This window comes from Delphinapterus leucas, chromosome 9 (assembly GCF_059928025.1).
Source record: "Delphinapterus leucas isolate spDelLeu-1000000601 "Yukka" chromosome 9, BTC_Dleu_Yukka2, whole genome shotgun sequence".
Taxonomy (NCBI): Eukaryota; Metazoa; Chordata; class Mammalia; order Artiodactyla; family Monodontidae; genus Delphinapterus; species Delphinapterus leucas.
The window spans coordinates 56566907-56592135 of record NC_143137.1 but is presented as its reverse complement, the minus strand read 5'-3'; the positions used below and the strand labels follow the sequence as shown (position 1 = coordinate 56592135).

The window sequence follows — 25229 nt, the reverse complement described above, 5'->3', positions numbered from 1 at the left end:
TTTTTGTTTTAAATAGACCATGTAGTTATTGTTAGTCTACACTATGCTAGGCAGTGTACTGACTGCTTTTCCTACATTATCTCAATTAGTACTTATGACAATCTACTGAAATGGGTTACATGCTTCATTTTCCCGATGAGTAATCTTAAACATAGCAGTAATTCACCCACAGTTAGTAAGCTGCAAGGTCAGGATTCAAGGTCAGGTTGATTAAATTCCAAAGGCCACTGTGCTACACGGCCCTTGTGGTGGGGTTCATCCCCAAAAGAATACTACCACATAAAGTACAGAGATGGAGGAGTACATATTTAAATATGCTGAAACCAGGAGAAGGCAAAAGGTGCCACCATCCACTGAACTCTAATTCTCCAAAAACAACAACATATTTTTACCACACAACCCTCTAGTGCTCAAGGCCCTTCCCCACACCAATGCTGCTACCCCCAGGGAGATCCAAGCACCCACTGAGACATCTGGGTGTAACACTAAAGAAAGAGAAGTATATCCTCCTTTATTTGTCAGATGTATTATTAAAGATCATACCTTAAATTAAAATGGCTAAATTTATTACAATTGCTCTTTCAGTATTAAAAAATTAACAAGACCACTTACTACCATTACTTAATCTTCTACAGTACAGTCTGAGTTTTATAAAAGGAATTCAGCCTAACACAAGGAAAATACAAAATCACAGAATTTTACGGCATTAGAGAAAATGCAGGCCCAACCCAACCCATTACTTCACAGATGAAACAAGAGATTTAGCAAGGTTAAGTGACTTGCCCAACATCACACAATTAAATAGTGACAGCAATTCAGATTTAATGAATCTTAACCCTGTAATCTCTTTGGACCTATTTCAACTAGAAGTGGGAGCCTTTATTCTGAGATAAGAAAGCTCCATCATAAAACTATGGGTAGGAAAGTCATGCGTGCATGACAAAGAGTAATCTAAAAAGGTACTTAGTAATCTGAAAAAAAAGTTCAAAATTCTTTGATCACGTTTAGGATTCCAGAGAAAGAACTCCAAGTTCTAGAAGCACATCTATCAAGGTAATGTGAGGGAAACTGAATAGACAATAAATTTGAATAAGTATAAATGTATCATTTGAGTCAAAGTCATGTTAAATAATAAGATTTGTTTAAAATGTTAGTATATTAGTTAAACAATAAAACCTGCAAACGTTACACCTCTCTGTTGTGTTTCATTTACAGTTTTGTCAGAAATGTGTTTTTTACTTACTGCAGCTTGCTGTTGTTTTAATTTGTCTCTGTACTCCTCTAATTCTTGCAAATTGAGAACAGGAGGGAGCTTCTAAAAAAAAAATCCATAAATAAAGAGTAAAAAATCAATTGTTTAATTTGGTTTCATTTACCTGCACACCTGACTTAGGAACTACAACCTGCACATACAAAACGGTGTCACATCCCACTCCTCCCATCCTCCCCACCTCCCCACTAGACTCCAGACACAAAAGCCTATATCTCTGTTACCCAACCCCCTGGTACTCAAGTTGCATCCCTCACCCAGCCCTGCTATCTCCACTGCTGCCACCTCCAAACTCCTGGAATCCCCACTACCACCGGGACTCCGGCCCGAGCTGGGAAACACTGCTTCCACAACCTGCAACAGGAGAAAGTGAGAAAGTCCTAACCCTTATCCCCCACTCTACCAGCCACCATATATCCCTACTCGTCCAGGACAGAACTCAAAACATATTTCCCCTCTGAAATACTATGAATGGTAACTAAGCACTACAGTGTGATAGTGACAGTTGTTGGAGTACATTCTGGATTATACATACTCTGGAGGATAGTACGGAAACTAACAAAAATGCATTCCATTGGGTAGATGGGAAACTCCCAAGTTAGACTTCAAGTCTCAGTCAACTGATGATGAAATTTCAGAATACGCTGGGTACTAACTCTGCATGTACTGCAATATGAAGTACGTATGCATACTGCAATTGGTTTCATCTAAAACACGAATTTTACTATTCTTTTTTTGAAGTTCTTATAAATGTAAAATGCCAATGTTACAAACAATTATGATATTAAGCTGCATGAGCTGCTTGTAAATATTGGAGATTAATCCTTTGTCAGTTGCTTCGTTTGCAAATATTTTCTCCAATTCTGAGGATTGTCTTTTCGTCTTGTTTATGGTTTCCTTTGCTGTGCAAAAGCTTTGAAGTTTCATTAGGTCCCATTCGTTTATTTTTGCTTTTATTTCCATTTCTCTAGGAGGTGGGTCAGAAAGGATCTTGCTGTGATTTATGTCACAGAGTGTTCTGCCTATGTTTTCCTCTAAGAGTTTGATAGTGTCTGGCCTTACATTTAGGTCTTTAATCCATTTTGAGTTTATTTTTGTGTATGGTGTTAGGGAGTGTTCTAATTTCATTCTTTTATGTGTAGCTGTCCAGTTTTCCCAGCACCATTTATTGAAGAGGCTGTCTTTTCTCCATTGTATGTTCTTGCCTCCTTTATCAAAGACAATGTGACCATACGTGCGTGGGTTTATCTCTGGGCTTTCTATCCTGTTCCATTTATCTGTATTTCTGTTTTTGTGCCAGTACCATACTATCTTGATTACTGTACCTTTGTAGTATAGTCTGAAGTCATACGCCCCAGCAATCCCACTACGGGGCATATACACTGAGAAAACCATAATTCAAAAAGTGACATGTTGCGCTTCCCTGGTGGTGCAGTGGTTGAGAATCTGCCTGCTAAGGCAGGGGACATGGGTTTGAGCCCTGGTCTGGGAGGATCCCACATGCCGCAGAGCAACTAGGCCCGTGAGCCACAACTACTGAGCCTGCGCGTATGGAGCCTGTGCTCCACAACAAGAGAGGCCGCGACAGTGAGAGGCCCGTGCACCACGATGCAGAGTGGCCCCCACTTGCCACAACTAGAGAAAGCCCTCGCACAGAAACAAAGACCCAACACAGCAAAAATAAATAAATAAATTTTTAAAATGACATGTACCACAATGTTCATTGCAGCACTATTTACAATAGCCAGGACATGGAAGCAACCTAAGTGTCCATCAACAGATGAATGGATAAAGAAGTTGTGGCACATATATATAATGGAATATTACTCAGCCATAAAAAGAAATGAAATTGAGTTATTTGTAGTGAGGTGGATGGACCTAGAGTCTGTCGTACAGAGTGAAATCAGAAAGAGAAAAACAAATACTGTATACTAACACATATATATGGAATCTAAAAAAAAAAGGTTCTAAAGAACCTAAGGGAAGGACAGGAATAAAGACACAGACGTAGAGAATAGACTTGAGGACACAGGGAGGGGGAAGGGTAAGCTGGGACGCAGTGAGAGAGTGGCACTGACATATATACACTATCACATGTAAAACAGATAGCTAGTGGGAAGCAGCCGCATAGCACAGGTAGATCAGCTCTGTGCTTTGTGACCACCTAGAGGGGTGGGATAGGGAGGATGGGAGGGAGACACAAGAGGGAGGGGATATGGGGTTATATGTATAGATGATTCACTTTGTTATACAGCAGAAACTAACACAACATTGTAAAGCAATTATACTCCAAAAAAGATGTTAAAAAAATAAATTAAAAAAAAAATTAAGGCATGGGGTATTTATTATGACTAAACAATTATGTAAATATACTTTCATGATTAAAAGTCTCAGAGCTTTCCCTGGGCTTCCTTGGTGGCACAGTGGTTGAGAGTCCGCCTGCCGATGCAGGGGACACGGGTTCGTGCCCCGGTCCGGGAAGATCCCGCATGCCGCAGAGCGGCTGGGCCCGTGAGCCATGGCCGCTGAGCCTGCGCGTCCGGAGCCTGTGCTCCACAACGGGAGAGGCCACAGCAGTGAGAGGCCCACATACCGCAAAAAAAAAAAAAAAAGGTCTCAGAGCTTTCCCAAACATATTTAGCCAACATAAAAATAAGACAGAGACAGCATACTAACACATTGTGTGATAACAGTTAAAAACCAAAAATACAAAAATGTTTCCTGGACCAATATTCTATAGCTGCACTTAATTTTTCATTTTTAAAAATACTCTCATCTTTAAACAATGCTGATAGTTTAGTCACAGTATGGTCATCATAGACCAGTCCTGGTATCAAAAAACTACAATGCCCCTAAAAGGCATTCATATCTCACTCACAAATTCAGTCACTGAACAAAATAGGCTTTAGATAGGTTAATGAATTTTTTTTTTTTTTACCTCCAGCTCATATTTAACAATATCAAATGAGTCCGTAGAAAAATACACTTGTTCGATACTATTAATTAGTTCTTGTTCAGCTTGAGGATCACTAGGTTGTTCTCGAAGTTCTCGGAATTCCTCCTTTAAGGGAAAGGAAACCACAATTATAGTACTTGTAACTGTTATAATTCTATCTGCATGGAAATAAATAATCATCTGTCTTAACACTGACAATTCTCCCAGGAAACATTCTGACCAAAGAGACAAACTAATAGAAAACAGGAAAGTTCATGGAAAATTAGTAAACAGCCGAACACTAAAAACTACCCATCTACTGGAGGGAAAAATGAGCCAGTTTGAAGATTTAGATTTTATTTTCAATTCCTTGCATGCCAACTAGTAGCTGAGAGAATTTAGATGCTTAACAAAAGGAAAAGACAAAGAGACTACCTAATATCTATCATATATACATATCACATATATATATGTTTTCATCATCTAACAATGTTCTAAATCTCTCTCACCACAGATAACCAGCGTACATCTCAATGACTTTCAGGTCACAATTAGTACTGGAACCCTGAACAGCAGAAATCCTTCTGCTGAAAATCTCACTGCTTGGCTAAGAAATACTGGTTCCAGAAACAGTTCACAAGATTAGTTCCGTAATTTTATGTCTAGAAAAGGTTCACAAGTTTAGCTCTGTAATTCCATGAGGCTTCCTTCAAGGTGTACTGATACTACAATTAATGAACTGATTATGAACCTAAAGCTCTGAGTCTGATAAAATGCTTGCTTTCTAATGATAGAGTATGGGGCTTCTATGGATTTATACAACAAAAAAAGAGCTTAACAGACAAATCCCTACCCCTAATGTCAGCATCCTTATCCTATGCTAGTTCACTGCATAATTGGATAAACCTTCAGTTAACTGGAAAATTTCAATAACTCAGATACCCACTCTCTGACACACTCAATCAAGACATTATTACAGACATATAATTTAGTCATTCAGTTTTTTTATTAAAATTAATCTCAAATACACTTAAGTACACAAAAAGAAACTAGTATGGGACTTCCCTGGTGGCACAGTGGTTAAGAATCCGCCGGCTAATGCAGGGGACACGGGTTCAAGCCCTGGTCCGGGAAGATCCCACACGCTGGGGAGCAACTAAGTCTGTGTGCCACAACTACTGAGCCTGCACTCTACAGCCCACGAGCCGCAACTACTGAAGCCCGCGTGCCCTAGCACCCGTGCTCTGCAACAAGAGAAGCCACCGCAATGAGAAGCCCGCACATCTCAATGAAGAGTAGCCCCTGCTCGCCACAAATAGAGAAAGCCTGTGCACAGCAATGACTCAACACAGCCAAAAAAAATAATTTTTTGAAAAAGAAACTAGTATTTAAAATCATTTTACAGTCAAAATAATACTTAACAAAAATTCTTAATGAATCATCACTAATACACAAAAATTATATGGTTAATTTGAGGACAATATTTTCCAAACAGAGATACTCTAGATTATTTTATTGCAGGGCTAGTTTTCATTTATAAAAAAGAGCCTAGCTTATCTTTTAGATTTTAATTTATATTTTAAATTGATAAAATTATTACTATAAATTCCTCTTAGTATATTCAAGCTAAAAGAAAATATGAGAGCAATAAATCTGAAACTTAAGAAAATACTTAACTGTTTACATTTAAAATTCCAATAAATTGAAAAGAGAAGGCAAAGTCATATAAAAACTAAACCTGCAGAATTAAAAGTGCATGAAAAAGAAAATGCCTCTTTGGTACCAAAACTCAACTTATAAGAATACACTAACAAAAAAAAAAAAAAAAGGTTAAAGACAGCCATCACTGATTTAGCATGCAATTATATACTATGAGTATACTAAGAAATCCAGCATCCTAACAGTGGAGCTGTATTTCGGTGGGGATTTATCTACAACCCACTAATCTGTGTAGCACCTTGGACAATGGCACTGAAGAGGTTTAACAGACATGGGTTAAACCCACACCATTTGTGGAAGGGTTCCCAACTAGTTCGCCTATCCACAGGCAACCCCCCTGCATCCAGTGGAAATCTGAATCGACAGTGAGACATGAAATAGAAAAAGAGATGAGAAATTCCTGGCAATCTCTCTCCCTGAAGGGTCATAGGCATTTGAAATACCAGCTTCAGATGCTGCAAGCTGAGGGAAGGAATAAAGCCCAAGTGAGGATATAGCAATGTTGCCTCCCCCTAGTAATTCCATAGCACCACCAGCAAATAAATGTACTTGGTACTATTCACAAAAAAATTGAAGATTACAAAAATTGCTAAGAATGAAAACCATCAGATATGAAACAAGCCAGGAATTCAAATAGACTGCAATGAATGAGCACTTTCATCTCAAATGTGTAAATGCCAATGGCATGTAACTACATGCTGTTCTCCCTATACAACCTAATTGATTGTTCTAAAGGTAAAGACACTTGGGTTTTAGCTGCAACTCTGTTATTAACCTTGGACAATTTACTTAGTCTCTTCATGCCTGGTTTTTTTTCACCTGTAAAGGACATACATACATACACACACACTCAAAACGACAGTGAAACAAATATCCAAAGTTATTAAAAATGTCAAAGGGAAAGCATGATTTCATTTATAAATATTTCACAAGTGCACGTTTCACAAGTGTGATGAATCTGTAAAAAAGAGTACAATCTGTATATGCATATAAAAAGGTCAAACGTCACTCCTTCATAGAGAACTAAGCAATTATATCACAGAGAGCAGACAAACTCATATAATTTCAAAGAAGTGACATGTAACACTTGACACTCTAAGTAACCTGGACTAAGGAGAGAGATAAAACCAAGAAAGGCAGAAAAAGAAACATAGCACACAAAGCAGAATTCAAAAACAAAAACAAATGCCCAACACCATATCCCTATAAAATACCCTCTCCTTTCAGACAACTTAGTGCTCCTGTGTGAAAACATACATCTGAACTCAGACAAACTCCATTCTGCCTAGAATCCCAATCACCGTGTTCCTGTTAATCCCACTGCACTGGCTGTCTGTAAGACTCTGCTGCTACCCAATCATTCTCTAAACGTTTCATCGCTGTTAGTGCTGACAGCTCGATCAGATTACACACTTCTTGAGAACTGAGGTTTCTCCTTATTCTCCATCATTATGTTCCAAAGTGCCAAGGCACAATGTAGATAAAAATCATGACTCAAACTAAAATTAATTTACACAGTGAACTGTATAAAAAAAGGAATATATGAACAAAAGGAAAGGAAGAGACAACATGTTCTTGTTTTGATAGTCAAAATTTTCCACAAACTCTTAAGGAAAGGCTTCTTTCTTCTAACTAGAAATAACAATAAATGTAAAATGATTTTAGGGATATTTTATGCATGTAAATTAGAAAAATAAACAAAAACAGCTAGATAGCATATTCTTAAAACAATTACTCCATAATTTTGCCATTATATAAACTAGGATTGGAGATGTACAAAAATACATAATTCTTCATGTAAAAGAGAACCAGTTTTGCAAGCCAATATAAATGTATGAGGCAAAATTTTACATAAACAAAATGAACAAAAGATATCCTACAAAAAATTTTAAAGGCACAATCAAGGGAATAGAATAACAAATGAAACTCCTTATACCATATTAAAATATGTAATGCTTTTAAAAGTTACCAAGAAGATTAGATGCTTTAACGATGTTTGGTAATAAAATATTTCAGTCTTACGGATTGATATTATATTAATAAAATTTTTTAAAGAATTGTTATAGTAAAGTTTATGACACATAGTAACTAATAAATACATATTATAATTAATAATACTGCTATAAATGCTCTACAAACTTTGAAAATCCAAAAATAATATGTCAACAACTACAGACCATCAAATGTGCCACAACTTGCCTGCTGATGGTAGGTAATCAACTACACCTAAAGAGTACATGAACATCACCCCAGAATTAAAGCTGGAGAAAAACTACAATTAAAGTAATGAGTTTAATTGTAAAGGAGATAAAAACAAAAGTACAAATGTCAAAAAAGAACAAATCAAACCTCTCTCCCATACTATCATCAGGAAATAACCTGCCTATTGTCAAAGCTCTAGTATTATCTTTCCCGGTCAAGTCATATATTTTAATTTAACAATTTCTTTTAAAATTCCCACTATGTAAAAATTCTCTGTACTAGGTCGTACAGAAACAAAGATGAGTAAAATACAAATCTTCCCACAAATAGCTGCTGAAGTAATAGGAGGGGGTTAGACGAATAAACAATGACGATGCAGGGCAGAACATAAAGGAAATACAAGCAAAATGAAGGGCATCAAAGGATAGTGAACTCACATCTGATGGAAGAGGCGGCATTTAGAGAATATGAGAAAAGGTAAAATTTCAAATATTAGAAATTGTGGGAATAAGGTTACAAGATATAAAGCAAAGCAAAAGTAAAAACAGTGGAGTGGGAAAGCATACAACAGATTAAGGAATAGAGAGGATGGCTTCCCGCAGGGCAGAAAAATGTCATGGGGGAGAGATGTTTTTAAAATTCAACACACTTTTATATATACTAAAACCATATTTTTCCTTTATTAAAAATATCTTAACACATATCACTGTGCCAGATACTGTAACGAAAAAGTAAGCATAAACATTAAATATTTTCTTAACATAATAAACCAAGCAGGAATATTTTAGGAAAACTGGCAGATAACGAAGAAGTCATTCAATACTCTAGAGGCTGTCTTTTCCAGCAGTCACAATACACTATAAGGTTGCATATAACACATACTACCTATCCTTCTATTTTGATCATCTCCAAGATAAAGCTACGTGAACATACATATAAAAATGCATATCGTAAATGTAACTTTATGAAAAATAAAGAAAAACAATCATAATAAACATTTAAGCCAACATCTTTGATTTTAGCCGAGCTATTTTTCCTCTCAACGTAACAACAAAAGGTTATATGAGAACTGGGGATTCAACTCTATAAAACAATTAGAGCCCTAAACTGTAAGGTGTTATAAAACATTTCCAACATATTTATTGTTTCTAAAGAAACCAGGCTATAATTTTACAAAGCCATTTCCCACCTAAGAGTTCACCTCTTAAGGGAATGCATTCATGTTTAGGAGGGAAAAGAAAGACTGCAAATTTTATATTTAATGACTACTTTCAAATTACCCAAAATACCACACTAATTAAAAACATCAATCCAAGCTCAGAATTTCAATCCTATTCACTTTTATAAATGTAAAAAGTTAGTTGTGACGGCTTACCAGTTCTCCTTAATATTATTCAATTCAATATTCTCTTTGAAAAGGAATTACATTTTTAAACCCACAGAACAGCCTGGAAACTTATCATCTGGAGTAGTAAGTTTTTATTCGAACAAAAAGATGAATGCAAAAATCTTCATTTCACAGGTCAGGTTTCAAAACCCCGAAGAAAATGCATAGTAGAATAAAAAAAAATGCAAACCAACTTCCATCTCTGTACTTAGCTTATTAGACCATAGTTCACATTATATACCGGAATAAATGCAGAATTCATTGTGTTGGGAGGGAGAAAGGAAGGGAGTAAAGGAAGAAAGTTTGCTCTTATAAAGCATGAATTTGGGTTTGCCAAGACAAAAGCTTTATTTTTCTGTTTGCATTTTTCATCAGTCAACAAAAATAGCTATTCTAAAAACAGAAACCATAGTCTTACCAAAGTTAACATCACATTAGAGCTCTAATTGAGAGCAAAATATATTTATCTATCAAAAACTACACAGAGCTTAAAGAACAAAGACATGAAGTTTTCAATATGCAATCAGTATGATAAAAATCATAAATCACTGAACAAAAACAGGTTTTCTGTTTCCAAATGAAATAGGATTCAAGATCACAAACACCCTAAAACTATACATATACCACGTACGTTTATAATGAACTGGCAGATGTCTGATTATGTGGGGAAATGGCACATTTCCTTAAAATCCCACTAGAACAATAATAATCCATCAAAGCAGCCGTTTCATCAGTTTGTGTGTGTGTTTTAAATAAAACAGAACTTTTCAAGCCAACCCTGTTTTTCTTCAGGCTCTCAGTGCCATCTAGTGGAATATTACTAGGGTTACAATTTAAAAGGAGGTTTCAGCAAAATGGTTTACAGAAGATTTTTATAAAAGGTTACTAAAGTGGCATTATTTTAATCCAGCTTTATACTTAAGTGATAAAAATAATGTATTTTAATCCTTTCTTCAAAATAACAACATTCCAAATATACACATATTTGCTTTTAAAGAAACAGATCTTGAAGGAAAACTGATTTTATTCATGGAAATGTACTGAATTACTAACACATACTAAAAATCACAAAACTGGAAAGCAAAACTTTCATATTTGATACTCTGCCAAATATTTTTATTTACTTCTCTTATTCAATAGTTATGCTATTTTAACAAGTATTTTCCTAAATTTATTTCTATGAAAAAGAAAACATTAAAGATAATAGCTTTGGAGACATCAAATATACAAATTTTTTTAAAAAGCTATCTTTAAAAATTTCTCAACTTCAATGAAAAATATCAAGCTATTTACCACATGCCTGTCTAGCTAAAGCTGAAGAAAAGACACATAAGCTGAAGCACAGACAGAAAAGTCCAGTGTATAAGTCTTAATTTACGGTTTTCTGGTTTTTTAGTTTTCAAACACCTCATCAGATGTCTCCTTAAAAGAAGAAATACTATCTATTTTGAGAAAAGACATCACAGCACCTTCAATCCCAGTGTTTAATGACTCCAGTCTTTCCAATTCCTACACCTTCTACATCCAATAAAATTCTCAGTCCTAAATCCTACTTTAAAAATGTCTCTCAAATTTAACCCTTCTCCATTTCCTAAACCTCATACTCCTTATCTTCTTAATTAGTATCCTGGTCTAGGATTGCCACTCAAATATCTATCTGTACCCTAGTTATCTTTCTAAAACAAATTAATCACCAACTCTAGAAGACCCCGCACTCACGTCTACCCACCCCTAATCCTCTCCTAGCTGTGCTACCACTGTGCATACCTTAGTATAGATCTCTACTATACTCCTCTGCAATCATCTATTTTTGCTTGTCTCTCCTACTCAGGTTCAGGTAGGAATAGAGTCTTGTACCTCTTTGCATCTTCAAAACTTAGTAACAGCCTGGCTCAATAAATGATTGCCAAATGCACTGCGTAAATGATCTTTTATGATTTGCTATGAAAGAAGGGTTAAGAATATCAAAGCATCTGAAGCCAAGAGAAGCATAATTTCATTAATGGTTAAAAAGAACACAGTTAAATATTTTTAGCCATGAATGCCTAAGAAAAAGTCTAAATGATTCTGCAGATCCATGGTTAGAGTCCCTCTTGGTACCACCTGCAGAAGACACCTGTCTTAAATGAAACATAATCCTAAATCGAAATTTAGTGATTTATCCCAATCACTAAAGCTAAAAAAGTCTCCTAGTCATAAATTTCAACACTAATCCTGTCTAAATCAGATAGCAATAGACTCATCAGTTTATTCTTTTTGACTGTACTTTTGTCTTCTCTCTCCTACAAATATTACAATAAAGATAGTATAAAATATCAGAGCTAAAACGGCTCTTAAATATCATCTAGTTTGGGCTTCCCTGGTGGCGCAGTGGCTGAGAGTCCGCCTGCCGATGCAGGGAACACGGGTTCGTGCCCTGGTCCGGGAGGATCCCACGTGCCGCGGAGCGGCTGGGCCCGTGAGCCGTGGCCGCTGAGCCTGCGCGTCCGGAGCCTGTGCTCCGCAACGGGAGAGGCCACAACAGTGAGAGGCCCACGTACCGCAAAAATATATATATCATCTAGTTTAATCACATGTTTTCACAGATGAGCACGCTGGGGCACAAAGCTATTAAAATGACTTCCCTTTAATAAGCTGAATGTTTAAGTCAATACTTGAACCTAGCTCTCTTGGCTCTTATTCCAGCACTTTCCTCATGTTTTGGTAAAGTTCTGAAAATAAAGCTCTGTAATTAGTGTGGTTTTAGGATTCTTTTCACGGATTCTAAGAAGTCGGTCAAATCCATTTATCTTACTTCACAGAAGTATTCTAAAAGCTAGAAAACACTCTGCCCAAAATCCCAGAATATTATATAATAGAAATGCTACAGAGTAGGTAGGTACTCAATAAATATTTATGGAATAAATTAAGTATACAAACAAAAATACTTATATTTAGACAAATATATTTTCAGGTTTTGACTGCAACAGCTATTTCTTTTGTCTCCTCACCCTATATTTTTCTTTGATGAAGAAAATCAAAGGCATAGTTAAGCCAATCATGCAAGAGTAAACGTAGCTGAATCCTATTTGTATTTACAAGTCAATAAAGTCAAGGCCTTAAAAAACAAAACAACCAACCAAAAAAACCCCTTATCTTTAAAGACTATCAGAAGGCAGTATTTCAGTAAAAATTCATAAACAATATTCATATTAGTACTTTTTTCAGGTTTACAATATGTAAACATTATAGAAGCACTGTGGGAAGTTTACTTAAGATGTTTACTTAAGTTTTACTTAAGATATAGATTTATAAGGTTCTGATATTTTTATTTTTTAATCGGGATTCAACAAATCCTCTCAAACACAGTCCCAATTAAGTTCTATAACTACCAACCATGTGGCTATTACAATTATTATAACAAATGTTGGTCTTAATTCTTCATAATTCTGTAACCAATTAAATTATCTAAAAATCTTTCACATAATTCAAACAATATACATTTCCTTAAATGGATAACAAGTTTAGTCAGTAAATACAATATAGATTAATTTCTTATATCCTTATCTCTGCATGAAAAGCCCATTAATTTGAAAACAACAGAATCCATTTACCAGGAATGAAATTTTAGGTCATCACTAACTATTCATTCTACTTTTTCCCACAAAAATTGTCAATAAAACTTACAAAATTTTATCTAGAACGGCTCCTGTATTCCTGTTCCTTCTCCTCATCGCGTCCTCAGCTTGGCCGATGGTTCCCAAACATGACTCCACACTGGAATCAGCTGGGGATATTTAAAGGCTACCGACGCCTGGCTCCACCCCCCACGCCGTGATTTAATTGGACTAGGGTACGGCCTGGGTACCGGTGATTCTAATGTGCAGCAAAGTCTGGGCACCATTGACCTTGGCTCTGAACTATTTAAGCTAAGATTTTTTTAATCTGATCAAAAGTTTCCTTTCCTATAGCATAATTCTGAAAAGAATCCTTTCTTTTTTTTTTTTTTACTTTCTGTACTATTTTCTCCACCAAAATTCCAATTTTCCAATATATGGATTATTATTCGACTCACATCTCCTCTTAAAATGGGATATAGTGTCATCTTATCTCTAAAATGCAGAAATTGTACCAGATGATTTCTAAGGTTTCTTCCCACTCAGAATTTATATAGTTCTCAAGAAAAAAAAATCAATAGTACTTTCTGGATTATCAAGCTCACCTGACTCCCTTCTTCAGTTCTCCTTAACTACCCTCCTTTTCCTAATGAGTCGAACCATATGAAATTTGCCAATATTAGACCATTTCTAATCTAAAGCAGCCATTTCATATGCTCCATCTTAATATTTCCCTCCTACTTATCCTTTATACAAGAACCTTTTAATGTAACACCCAAGCTAAACTTTCTTTCTTGAAAACCCCAATGAAATCTCAATTCCTTGTTAAAACTTAGAAAAATATGATGACAAGAACAGGAAAAAGAAATGGGTCCATTCCTGAAGACGAAAGATGCCTTTTTTTAAATGTTCTACCTATACTTGAGAGATAGAGCTATTAAATAAATTAATGTTTAAAAGCTTCTCTATACAAGTATTTACATTGAACACTTAAACAGTGTAAATTGATTTTTTGTTTGTTTTTTACTTTTCCCACTGGAGTATCAGGGGAATCCAAGCTAAAATAATGCTTTTTTTAAATTGAGGTATAATTGAGGTACAACAATATATTAGTTTCAGGTGTACAAAATAATCATTTGATATTTGCATATATTGCAAAATGATCACCACAATAGGTCTAGTTAACACCTGTCACCATAAACAGTTACAGAATTTTTAGAGAAAATTAAATTTATATGTATGACCTAACTATAAAGTAACATCTAAATTGTGAAACACAACATTATGTTTCAGCATCCAAGTTATCCTAAGCTATGCTGTGTAAGGAATTTCTGAACGTGAGCCTTCTTAATTCTTAGTTTCAGTACTGACTGTGAACTTCAACCACATCAAACTTAATCTACTGACTGGAGCTTTGCCACTCTCCAGACCCAGCAATTCAATTTCTCAAAACCACCCAGAGTAGCTCACCCTGCAGTACTTGAAATGTTTCCAGAGAGAGCACAGAGAGAATAGACACAAAAAACTCATAAGGCTTTCTTAGTATAAGGCTAAATTTAAGCTGAGGGCATTGATGCTAATTTTACCATTAGCTGTTTTACAGTTTAACTCAATTAGCTTCTTAGTGTCAATCAGCCCACTGCCCTAGGCTTAATCATCACCTGAACCATTTACACTTGCTGACCTTGTGATTCCAGACTGGCCTCTCTAGCCAGAGCCCATCATCTTAAAAGTATACACTGCTATACATATACACGTATCTATTCTTTTTCAAATTCTCTTCCCATTTACGTTATTACAGAATATTGAGTAGAATTCCCTGTGCATTAATCAACTATACTCCAATATAAAATAAAATTTTTTAAAAACTTAAAAAATAAAAAATCTTTTTTTTTTTTAAATAAAGAGTATACACCGCTGATCACTGATGGGGAGAGGGTGCGGAGTCAATAAGAAGACTATGTAATGAGATCATTATAAATTCTCTACCTACCGCTACTGGGAAAACATCATGGACTCATGGTTTAAAGACAACAGAAAGTTCCTATGCAATACATTCATGTATTTTTTAAAGAGGCTCACATCAATTTTACTCTGGTTCTGAAACATCTAATGCAATCCACTTCAAGGCATGTTCATAATGCCTGATAATCATTTCTTTAAGTCAAAGAAATACAGAGAATTATCTGTCAATTAGGATTTATGGTTATCTCTCCCAATTTTATCACATCCAACAGTCTTTTCTAAAATTATATAAAACTATTCAAAATGCCTCTTTATAGCTTCTGAGCCATTTCATGCAAAAGCGTTGGTTAGAATTTTATCATATTTGTATGTGACCTAATGTAAAAGCTAAGCAGTAAATACAAAATTCACTTTAGGGGGCAAGGCACCTCAAAGAGGTGGGAAATCATCCTCCTAATCAGCTGACACTGAGGTGTGATAAGAGGCCGTAGGATTGCTGATCTAGAGAAACAAGCCCTGTGTATTAAGTTGCCAGACACAGGAAACAAACAGTAGTTTCAAATATGATCCTCAAATTGAAAACCACGAGAGCAGACATTCAAAACAGGCTTTGATCTGCGATAGAGCTGCTATACATGGAGGCAGCTGGGAGTGGCGAGGCCCCGGAGAGTGAGACAGCAGGGATTTATTTATTTAACAATGGCTAATATTTCTCCTGAGGGGAAGCCAGCTAGCTTTCAAATGACACCTATTAAATTTGTAGACTGCGAAGTTCACATGAATTATCAGGGGAATAAAATCTAAGATATCTACAATTTAGCATAAGTTGTGCTTTAGCTACTTACTCAAAAATCTCTGCTCCAGGGACTTCCCTGGTGGTGCAGTGGTTAAGAAGCCACCTGCCAATGCAGGGGACATGGGTTTGAGCCCTGGTCCAGGAAGATCCCACACGCCACGGAGCAACTAAGCCCGTGAGCCACAACTACTGAGCCTGCGCTCTAGAGCCCGTGAGCCACAACTACTGAGCCCGTGCCACAACTACTGAAACCCACGGACTTAGAGCCCATGCTCTGCAACAAGAGAAGCCACCTTAATGAGAAGCCGGTGCACCGCAACAAAGAGGAGCCCCCACTTGCTGCAACTAGAGAAAGCCCGCACGCAGCAACAAAGACCCAATGCAGCCAAAAGTAAATAAATAAATTTATAAAATAAAAAGAAAAATCTCTGCTCCATAACAAAAACATAATTTACTATGATTTTTGGCTCAGTGTTACAGCATAAAAAGTAAGCCATTTCATTTTATTTATCCAAATTACAGCAGATGAATCAATAAGTTTCATTTATAGATATATAACTGCTTTCAGGCAAAGAATTTGATACAATAATAAACTCTAAATTTATCAATTTCGCATTTTCTGCTTCACTATAATGAATCATACTGCATCCCAATGAGTAATGAAAGCAAAAACAAGCCCCAAGCCTACTGTGTTATAAAACTTTACCTAGCTCATCATAACAACCATCTGCCTGTGGGAAGGAAAAGCTTCTGTGAATCAATTATCCAAAGGCAACAATATTTTCTTAAGGAAGTGAAAAGTCGCGCTCACTCATGTAGATCAATACCTTTCCAGGGACCCGGAGACTCTCAATAGCACCAACATCACTGAGGCTCTCTGGGGGACTTTTCAGACCCTTAAAAAAAAATAATAACATAAAAGGAATTTTAATTGTGCTGCAGAACTGTAACATGATAGAATATACTTATTGAAATAGAAATCACCATTTTAAAAACAGAAATTTTCCTGCTTTAAAATAGAACATATGTTTCTAAAAACAATTGTCACAACACATATAGTACTATACTATTATTAAATCAAGTAAAGATTTACTTTCGGAAATTTAAAATAAAATTACTATATGGCACCTTTATACCTAACGGTTGAAGTCTAACTTAACCATGATTCAAAAACAACAAAAAGAAACTTGGGTGACAAAAAGCATTCTATAAAAGCACTTATCTATTAATCATGACCAAATGCACGTGGTAAAAAGGTCCAAGCATTATGACCCACAGATATAATATACCAACTGACTGAGCTAACCAAAGATTTTTAAATAATGATAATTGCTTAGTTAATACATAAGTAATCCCTAGATTTTATCATTTCTCACCAATGCACCCAATTTATACTACGTAATTGAGACTTAAATCTCACATCTCACTGCTTTAGCTCTTTATAGAAAGTACCTGGTACTTTCTATATTCACATCAAATGAGGGATTCTGAAAGTCTCATTTGTACCAGGGAAAGTTATCAAGACAGAAAGAAGTCAGCCATTTAAATTTTCTTTAAAAGCCTCTTTTTAACATAGTCTATTCAAAGCAGACACCTAAATTCCCTGTAATATTAGTCTATAAGCAAAATTAGCTGGTACATGAACTTGAGGAGAGATTTACTCTACTGTCAAGTTTCTGTCCTTTAGATACTCTGTATTGGCTTTTTGGTGTCCTTGGTAACCAAAATACATGTTATGTTTAGGTTGATTATTTGGGTCTTAGAGTAGAACTTGCTCATTTTTAAATTATAGAAGTGTGTATTTTCTCGTCCCTATTATAAAATACCACCAGTCATAGCTACAATTTTTTATGACAAGGTGCCCTAACCTCATCCCCAATCTTCCATTATCCTCGGAATACCACCCTTCTTTGTCTCTCTCTCTCTCTCTCATACTCTCTCTCTCTCTCTCTCTCTCTCTCTCTCACACACACACACACACACACACACACACACACACACACACACCACCCTCTAAAGAAACCAAACCAATACTCCACTTTCAGAACTCCTCTATGAAGTTTTCCTAAACCTTACGTTTCAAAGAAACATCATTTCTAGTAATGCTCATGGATCATCTCCATCAACATTACCCAGGGAAGTTTTTAAACATAAAACTTCCACATAAAACTTCTAGGTCCCACCACAGAACTAATAAATAGGTATTTCTAGATTAGGACCAGGAGTTGCATTTTAACAAGCAACCTGGATGACTACTATAATCTCTAATGTTTTAGAAACCCCACTAGACATTTCCCAACACCTCTGCCAAAGTAGTGAAGTTTTAAATATTAAATATATATCTCTCTCAGACCCAAGAGAAGGGAAAGACCAAGTCCTCTATTGGCCTTTATAGCCCAGGAGCTAGCACAGTTCCAGGAACAGAGTAAGCACCAAAGAAATTAGTAAATTATTTGGAGTCTTAGGCTCCAATCTCTAATTAGACCATCGTTCCCATGGGAATATGCAACTGACTTTAAAATGAAGTTTCTAGGGAAGGCTGCAGGAATAAGAAAAGCATACTGAGGCTAAAAGTCTTACAATGAGTGAGAAAATAAAAGTACAAAACTACTCTTGTGTGTTTGTTCTTCCTTGTCCCAATTACTCACCAAGAGTCATCACAAGGGCATAGCACCAAAAGTGGTAAAGAAGGCAAGGTTGGGTTATGGAAATAAACTTCTCTATACATTATATACACACATTTATATACATTCAAACATATACACATATATGAGAGTAAAACTTCATAATTTGATTCAAAATCACGACCACCCCTGAAATACCTTTTAAAAAAATAATTGCCATGACTTTTAAACAAACATTTTAAAAAGTATAGATTTGTTTAACCACTCTAATAAATTCTTGAAGGAATATATCAGGTGTAATTTTCTCTTTCCCCAGAGTTACTCAGTAAAGAAAACAATGCCTAAAACAAGTAAACAAGTGGTATATACCAATATCTAGAAAAAGGCCTTGCCTCCAAATTAGTTACCACACATGATAATTTGCTACTAATACATGACAACTTCCCACCAAATGTACAAAATAAAAGTAATAAAAATTGGAAACCCTATGTACATGTTAGGAAGCAGGGGATTCACAGAATGTCTTCTGCAGACAACCTGCCTGTCATCATAGTCTAATGATGGTGACAGTAACTCACGGGCTGTTATAAGGGATAAAGGAGATAACATATATGAGAGGCCAAAAATGGTGTCTTGTACATGGTAAGCACTCTTCAAGTGTTGACCATTATTCTGAATGTCACAGAGAAATGCTTTTTTTTATCTTATCAAAACAGAAATAAAGAATTAAGTAAATGTCTCAAAGCACAATATGACTCACCTGTATTTTAGGATTACAGATCCTCAACCCTTTGATTAGGAATTTTATAGATTTCTACTAACAAATATGAAGCCAGCATTTTTATTTTATCTTCGCCTCTTTAAAGCAGGAAGTCATGGTTATAAGTACAGTACTCTGCCTTTATTAAATTAAAACTTTTCACTATAATCATTAACCATTATTTGATTTTCTTTTGTATTTGATTTTTGTTTTCATAACTTCCCCAGTTTAAATTTATATAAAATCCATCATAAATAATACCTGTCTCTGCAACTTTATTTCTTTGCCCAAATCAGATTACACTTCAGACTACTTCTGTTTTGTCCCTATGAATACTCAATTTCCATTTATGAGACCAGCAACTTACATCCCAATGATCAAAAGGAGCCTGTGAGATTTGTGATTCCTTTTCTTTTCAGAAAAAGTTTCAGCAAAACTCAACAGAGTGTTTATATGCAGTCCTCAGTTTCTCTCAAACCCACCCTAATCAGGCTTTCCCCCTCACCACTCCACCGAAGCGCTGTTGTCAGGTCACCGACGACCTTATTGCTGCTCAGTCCAAAGGCTCATTCTTATTCTCACCTTCCACGGCCCATCTGTAGCATTTAACACAGCTGATCACTCCCTCTTCTTGTAAATTCTTTACGTGGCTTCCAGGACCCACTCAATTTGGATGTTCTCCATCCAACAAATATTTATTGAGCATCTGCTACAGGGCAGGTGCTCTTCGAGTTGCAGCAGACTGCTCACTTCACTGGCTGCTCCTTCTCAATCCGCCTTCCTAGATCCACCTCTTCTCCCGACCTTGAAACACTGAATCCTCAAAAGCTCCAACTGTGGACTCGTTTTATGTCTACAATCACTCCATTGGTGATCTTAGTCAATTTGTATACCCTCTTTATTCTCATAACTCCTAAATTTTTATCTATACCCTGAATTTCTCCTCAGAAATTCAGGCTTTTAGCCAACTGCCTATTTTCTTTCTCCAAATATCCAAGAGGCTTTGAAATGAACAAGTCTTAAAACTTTCTCCCTTCCTTCAATCTGTTCCTCTCTCAGTCTTACCCACCTCACTAAATAGCAATTCCATCCTTCCAATTGCTGGGGCCAAACCATTTGGACTCAACCTTGAAGCTTCTCTTTCTCTCACAGCCCAAATCCAATCTATTAAGAAATCCTGTCAACTCCACATTTACGATACATCCACAATCTGACCTCTTCTCAACACGTCCACCACTTAGCACCCTGAGTGAGGTCCATACCGTATCTCACTTGGATTACTGCATTAGCATCCTTATTGGTCTCCCTGGCCTTGCTATGGGTGAGGAGAAAAGTAGAGGAGATGAGATGAGGATGAGGGTCTATGTGATCAGGCTTCCTGCCCTCAGCTCTCTGACCTCATCTCCTACTACTTCTCTCCTCACTCACTTCACTCCACCCACACCGCCCTTTGCTGCTCCTCAAACATGCTCCTGCCTCAAGGCTTCCGCATCTGCTTTTCCTTCCACCCAGAATGCTCCTTCCCAGACATCCTCAGAGTTTACTCCCTCACCTCCTTCAGGTTTTTACTCAAATGTCACCTTCTCAGTGAGGCCTTCCATGGCCACCCTATCTAAAATTATAAATGACCCCAAATTGCCAATAACTCCCAGGATTCCCTATCCTCTATTCCTCCAAAGCATGTATCACCACGTCTGCCTTAGCACTTGGTTTTGTTAACTGCTACATCCCCCAAACTTAGAATGGTGCCTGGCACGTAGTGTTAAATAATCATTTGTTGAATGAACTGAAACAACAGAGCCCAGCATAATGGAGAAAGCAGAACAAAAGAGCTCATCTAAATAAAGAGCGCTAACAAAGCCTGCTCTACACTCTCCTCCAAACCAAGATCCTTGGAAAGCTGAAATGCCAAAAACTCCAAGTTTCATAGACCTTAATTTCACATCTCTCCACATCAACAACAATATATTATCAGCATATTCTTTAGCCTCACAAAAAAGAAACATCTTTATGTATATTTATTTGTAATACTACTACGTTTAACCTAACAACAAACAGTACAAATAAAATCCCCAATGTAACTCTAGGCAGCACCCTACTTTCCTACCTCGTAGATTCATGAAATGTGTATTAATAATGATTAAACACATGGAAGTCAAGCCATAAACAAATATAATTAGGATGACTTTTAAAATATGTGTGAAACTCTGAATTTTACCTCACCTTTTACACAATGTAGTTCCAGCTTTTGGTATGTGCTCTTTAGTTTAGTTTTTTTTTTTCATCCCAACTAACCACAGATTTTACCTGCTCAATCCAATAAACAACTGATTGAAGCTGAAGAGTTCATTTTCAGAACAATTTCACTACATTTAAGAGACATAAACTTATTATCACTGGTATCTGGACTCTGTATTTTTCTCTCCCACTCACTATTACAAAATAGGATTAGAAAACAAACCAACCAGGACTTCCCAGTGGTTGAGAATCCGCCTGCCAATGCAGGCGACACAGTTTCGAGCCCTGGTCTGGGAAGATCCCACATGCCATGGAGCAACTAAGCCCGTGCACCACAACTACTGAGACTGCACTCTACAGCCCGCGAGTAACAACTACTGAGCCCACGTGCTGCAACTACTGAAACCCATGCGCTAGAGCCCGTGCTCCGCAACAAGAGAAGCCACCACAATGAGAAGCCCGCACACCACAATGAAGAGTAGCCCCCGCTCACCGCAACTAGAGAAAGCCCGTGCACAGTAACAAAGACCCAATGCAGCCAAAAATAAAATAAATAAATTTATTTTTTAAAAAAAGAAAACAAACTAATCAAAGTTGCTATACAATGATGACAATATCAACTGTGCTGAACTGCCAGCAAGCAACAGGAGAGAGCACCAAACTTAGCTGAGGCACAAAAGTCCAAATTCAGCATCCCAGAGGCAGTTTAGGGGTATTGGTGGCATAATGTACAAAGCTGTATATTGTTTTAAAAATCAAATGCGGGACTTCCCTGATAGTGCAGTGGTTAAGAATCCACCTGCAAATGCAGGGGACAAGGGTTCAAACCCTGGTCCAGGAAGATCCCACATGCCGCAGAGCAACTAAGCCCGTGCACCACAACTACTGAGCCTGCACTCCAGAGCCCACGAGCCACAACTATCGAGCCCATGTGCCACAACTATTGAAGCCCGCGCACCTAGAGCCCGTGCTCTGAAACAAGAGAAGCCACCGCAATGAGAAGCCCGTGCACTGCAACAAAGAGTAGCCCCAGCTCGCTGCAACTAGAGAAAGCCCGTGCGCAGCAATGAAGACCCAATGCAGCCAAAAGTAAATAAATAAATAAAATTATTTTTTAAAAAAATCAAACGGATACCAAAGTCAGCCTGAAATCAACTATTGTTTGAATTACTGCTGGCTTCCAGTTTTCCCGCTTTCCAAGCATCAATTCAGTCACTGAGATGATCTCTATGCTCATGCAATTCTTTGATAAGGCCCAGGAACTGTGGTAACTCCTTTATCTCTTTACCTTGATCATATCATATACACATCACCACTAGGAAAGCCCCATGTGATACATGTTATCATTCCTATTTTAAAGATGTGAAAACAGATGCTCAAAAAAGTTAGGTAAGTTGCTCAAGGTCACACAGCTACTACAGGATGGAGCAGGACTCAAACCTATCCTCAAAAAAGAAGTGTTATGAAGCATAAGACCAGGACTCAACAAATGTGAGGGACTGCCAACTGTTATTACACACTTAATTAAATCTCTTATTATTCACAGAACTTCTAAATTTTATTTTCATGACATTAACAATATAATTTGACAGAAGTAAAATAAACACATAGGATTCGTGTATTCTTCACCACAGATCTACAATCTATTCAGCTATCTCTCAAATTCTAAACTATCAAATAAGAATTTAATTTGGCATTTGTAGTCTTTTTTTAATCAACAAAAATATTCACAAATGAACCTTTCACTAAATGATCATCCTCCACATTCTCCAAAGTTCCCAAAATCACACTGATTTAAAACTTTAATCTAAATTACCCTTCTCTCATATAAAAATAATAAAGAATGGCCAATTCTAGTAAAATATTAGAGTTGAAATAAATAAAAGTATCTAAAACCAAAGCATAATCAATAAGTACATAAAAGTAAGTTTCTGCCACTTCTGATTTGAAGGAAGCTGACACATTATTAGGAAGTCCCTAACATTTATGAGATGAGACAGAAAACAGCCAAAGTTTTTATTCATGAATTAGCATTCTGGCAAAAAATAAAAGACCATTATTTTGCCAGGACAATGATTTTTTTTTTAAGTATCATTTCACATACACTAACTTACTGATGACTCCGATAACAGAACTGTGAGACAGGATGAACAAAAATAATTATTATTCTCATTTTCACATCCGGAAACTTAAAGCTACTAGATTTAGGGACTTGCCCAAAGTCATAAAGCTATCAATTCTGTCTTCAAATTATCTGCTTTTTTCACTCTTTCTAGTCATCTTTATTGCACAGACCTCACTTCCCTACCCAGGCCATCCTCACGGATGATGGGCAGCTTGGATAAAGGGAACCCTGCAGGGTAGTTAGGGCTATCACCGGACAGCTGGCAAAAGGCAGAAAAGGACGAACAAATGTAGCCTCCGACTTTCTCATTGACCTCATCTAAAGGAATGTTTCTGGGTCACCAGGATCCACCTGAGCAGGGCTCCAAACCTCGCGGCTTAGGTGAGTTTTCCAGGGTGTGCTCGAGCTTTATGGTGCCCCTGACACCTGCCACAACCTATAATTTGGTTATCTGCCTGCCTGCGGCCCAGGGACAGAACATCTCGGCTCCTCTTCCAGGAGAGATGAAGGAGACCTCTGCTTCAGCCTCTGCGACTTACCTGCCGGGTCATAAGAGATTTGATTCTTTGCATGTCGAATTCGTGAGGGGGCACCTTGCCGCAGAGAACTAACAAATCACACAGAACTACCAGACAGCCGGTCCCAACACAGGGAAGCCATAGTGAGTGGTCACGTGGAGCTGCCGAGCTGGGTTTCCCTTCCTTTCCCAGAGCATTCTGGGAATTGTAGTCCCCCGGCTGCCGTCGGCACCTGCAGTGGAGGCGAGAGGACGGCCCAGGTACTACATTTCCCGGCAAGGAAAGCAGCTGACGCTTCGGTTAAGCCCCACAAATCTTGTTGCTCTGAGAGACCACGGCGGTCGCCCGCCTTTAAAGCGGTTCTTGCTCTCGGTAGCTGCTCCGGCGAGGCGAAAACCTAACTCATAGGTGACCAGACATTGAGCAACAGGAGCAAACACTGAGAAGACAGTATGTAAACCAGACTGACATGACCCCCCCGCCCCAGGAGTGTGGTGGAGGAAACCCCACCTGGTCTTGAGGGGCGGAGTGAGAGGACGACAGACTCACGCGAAGGGACGGGAACGCCAGGGACGGGAAGGCTCCAAGAGGTGACCTGAGAACTTGGCACTCCCCAGGTGGCGCAGGGCTTGGCCTGAGGAAAAGAGTGGTCCACGTTGTCCAATGGCGGCTGTCCAGGTTAGGGCTGTTCTTCCTCAGTATTGGCATCCAGAGCAGAAAACTAAAACCAAAGGATTTAATCCCCACCTATCATTGTACCACCTGTGTAATCTAAGGCAAGTCAAGATGGAAAATATAACAATAAGTACACATGTCACTTTAACGTCCTCTTTTCAATTTTTAGCAGTTTAGCTAAACTGGGGAAAGCAATAGGGGAGTGGTTTGGGGCTCAATTTAAGAAAGAACTTTCCAATTATGAGAATACCAGAAAAAAAAAAAAGTGACCCAGAGCTAACAATTAACAGTAGATAACATTTATTGAGAGCTTACTACCTGTCAAAAACTCTGCTAATAGCTTTACGTTTGGTATCTCATTTATCCACACAAGCATCATATGGAGTTGGTACTATTATCCCCATTTTAAAGATGAGGAA

At 37.3% G+C, this 25229-nt stretch overlaps 1 protein-coding gene across 1 annotated transcript in view; it reads right to left on the bottom strand.

Moving 5' to 3' along the window:
- The window catches only part of VPS50 (VPS50 subunit of EARP/GARPII complex), a 140228-nt gene extending 115926 nt beyond the window's left edge, over positions 1–24302 (bottom strand). Inside the window, exons 1-4 of the mRNA XM_022586009.2 lie at positions 24157–24302; positions 16698–16766; positions 4209–4331; positions 1244–1315 (exon numbers count right to left, since the gene is read on the bottom strand). Coding sequence (XP_022441717.1) covers positions 1244–1315; positions 4209–4331; positions 16698–16766; positions 24157–24189 — 297 coding nt within the window. The 5' untranslated portion in view covers positions 24190–24302. The remainder of the gene's footprint in view (positions 1–1243; positions 1316–4208; positions 4332–16697; positions 16767–24156) is intronic.
- Positions 24303–25229: the final 927 nt, after the last annotated feature.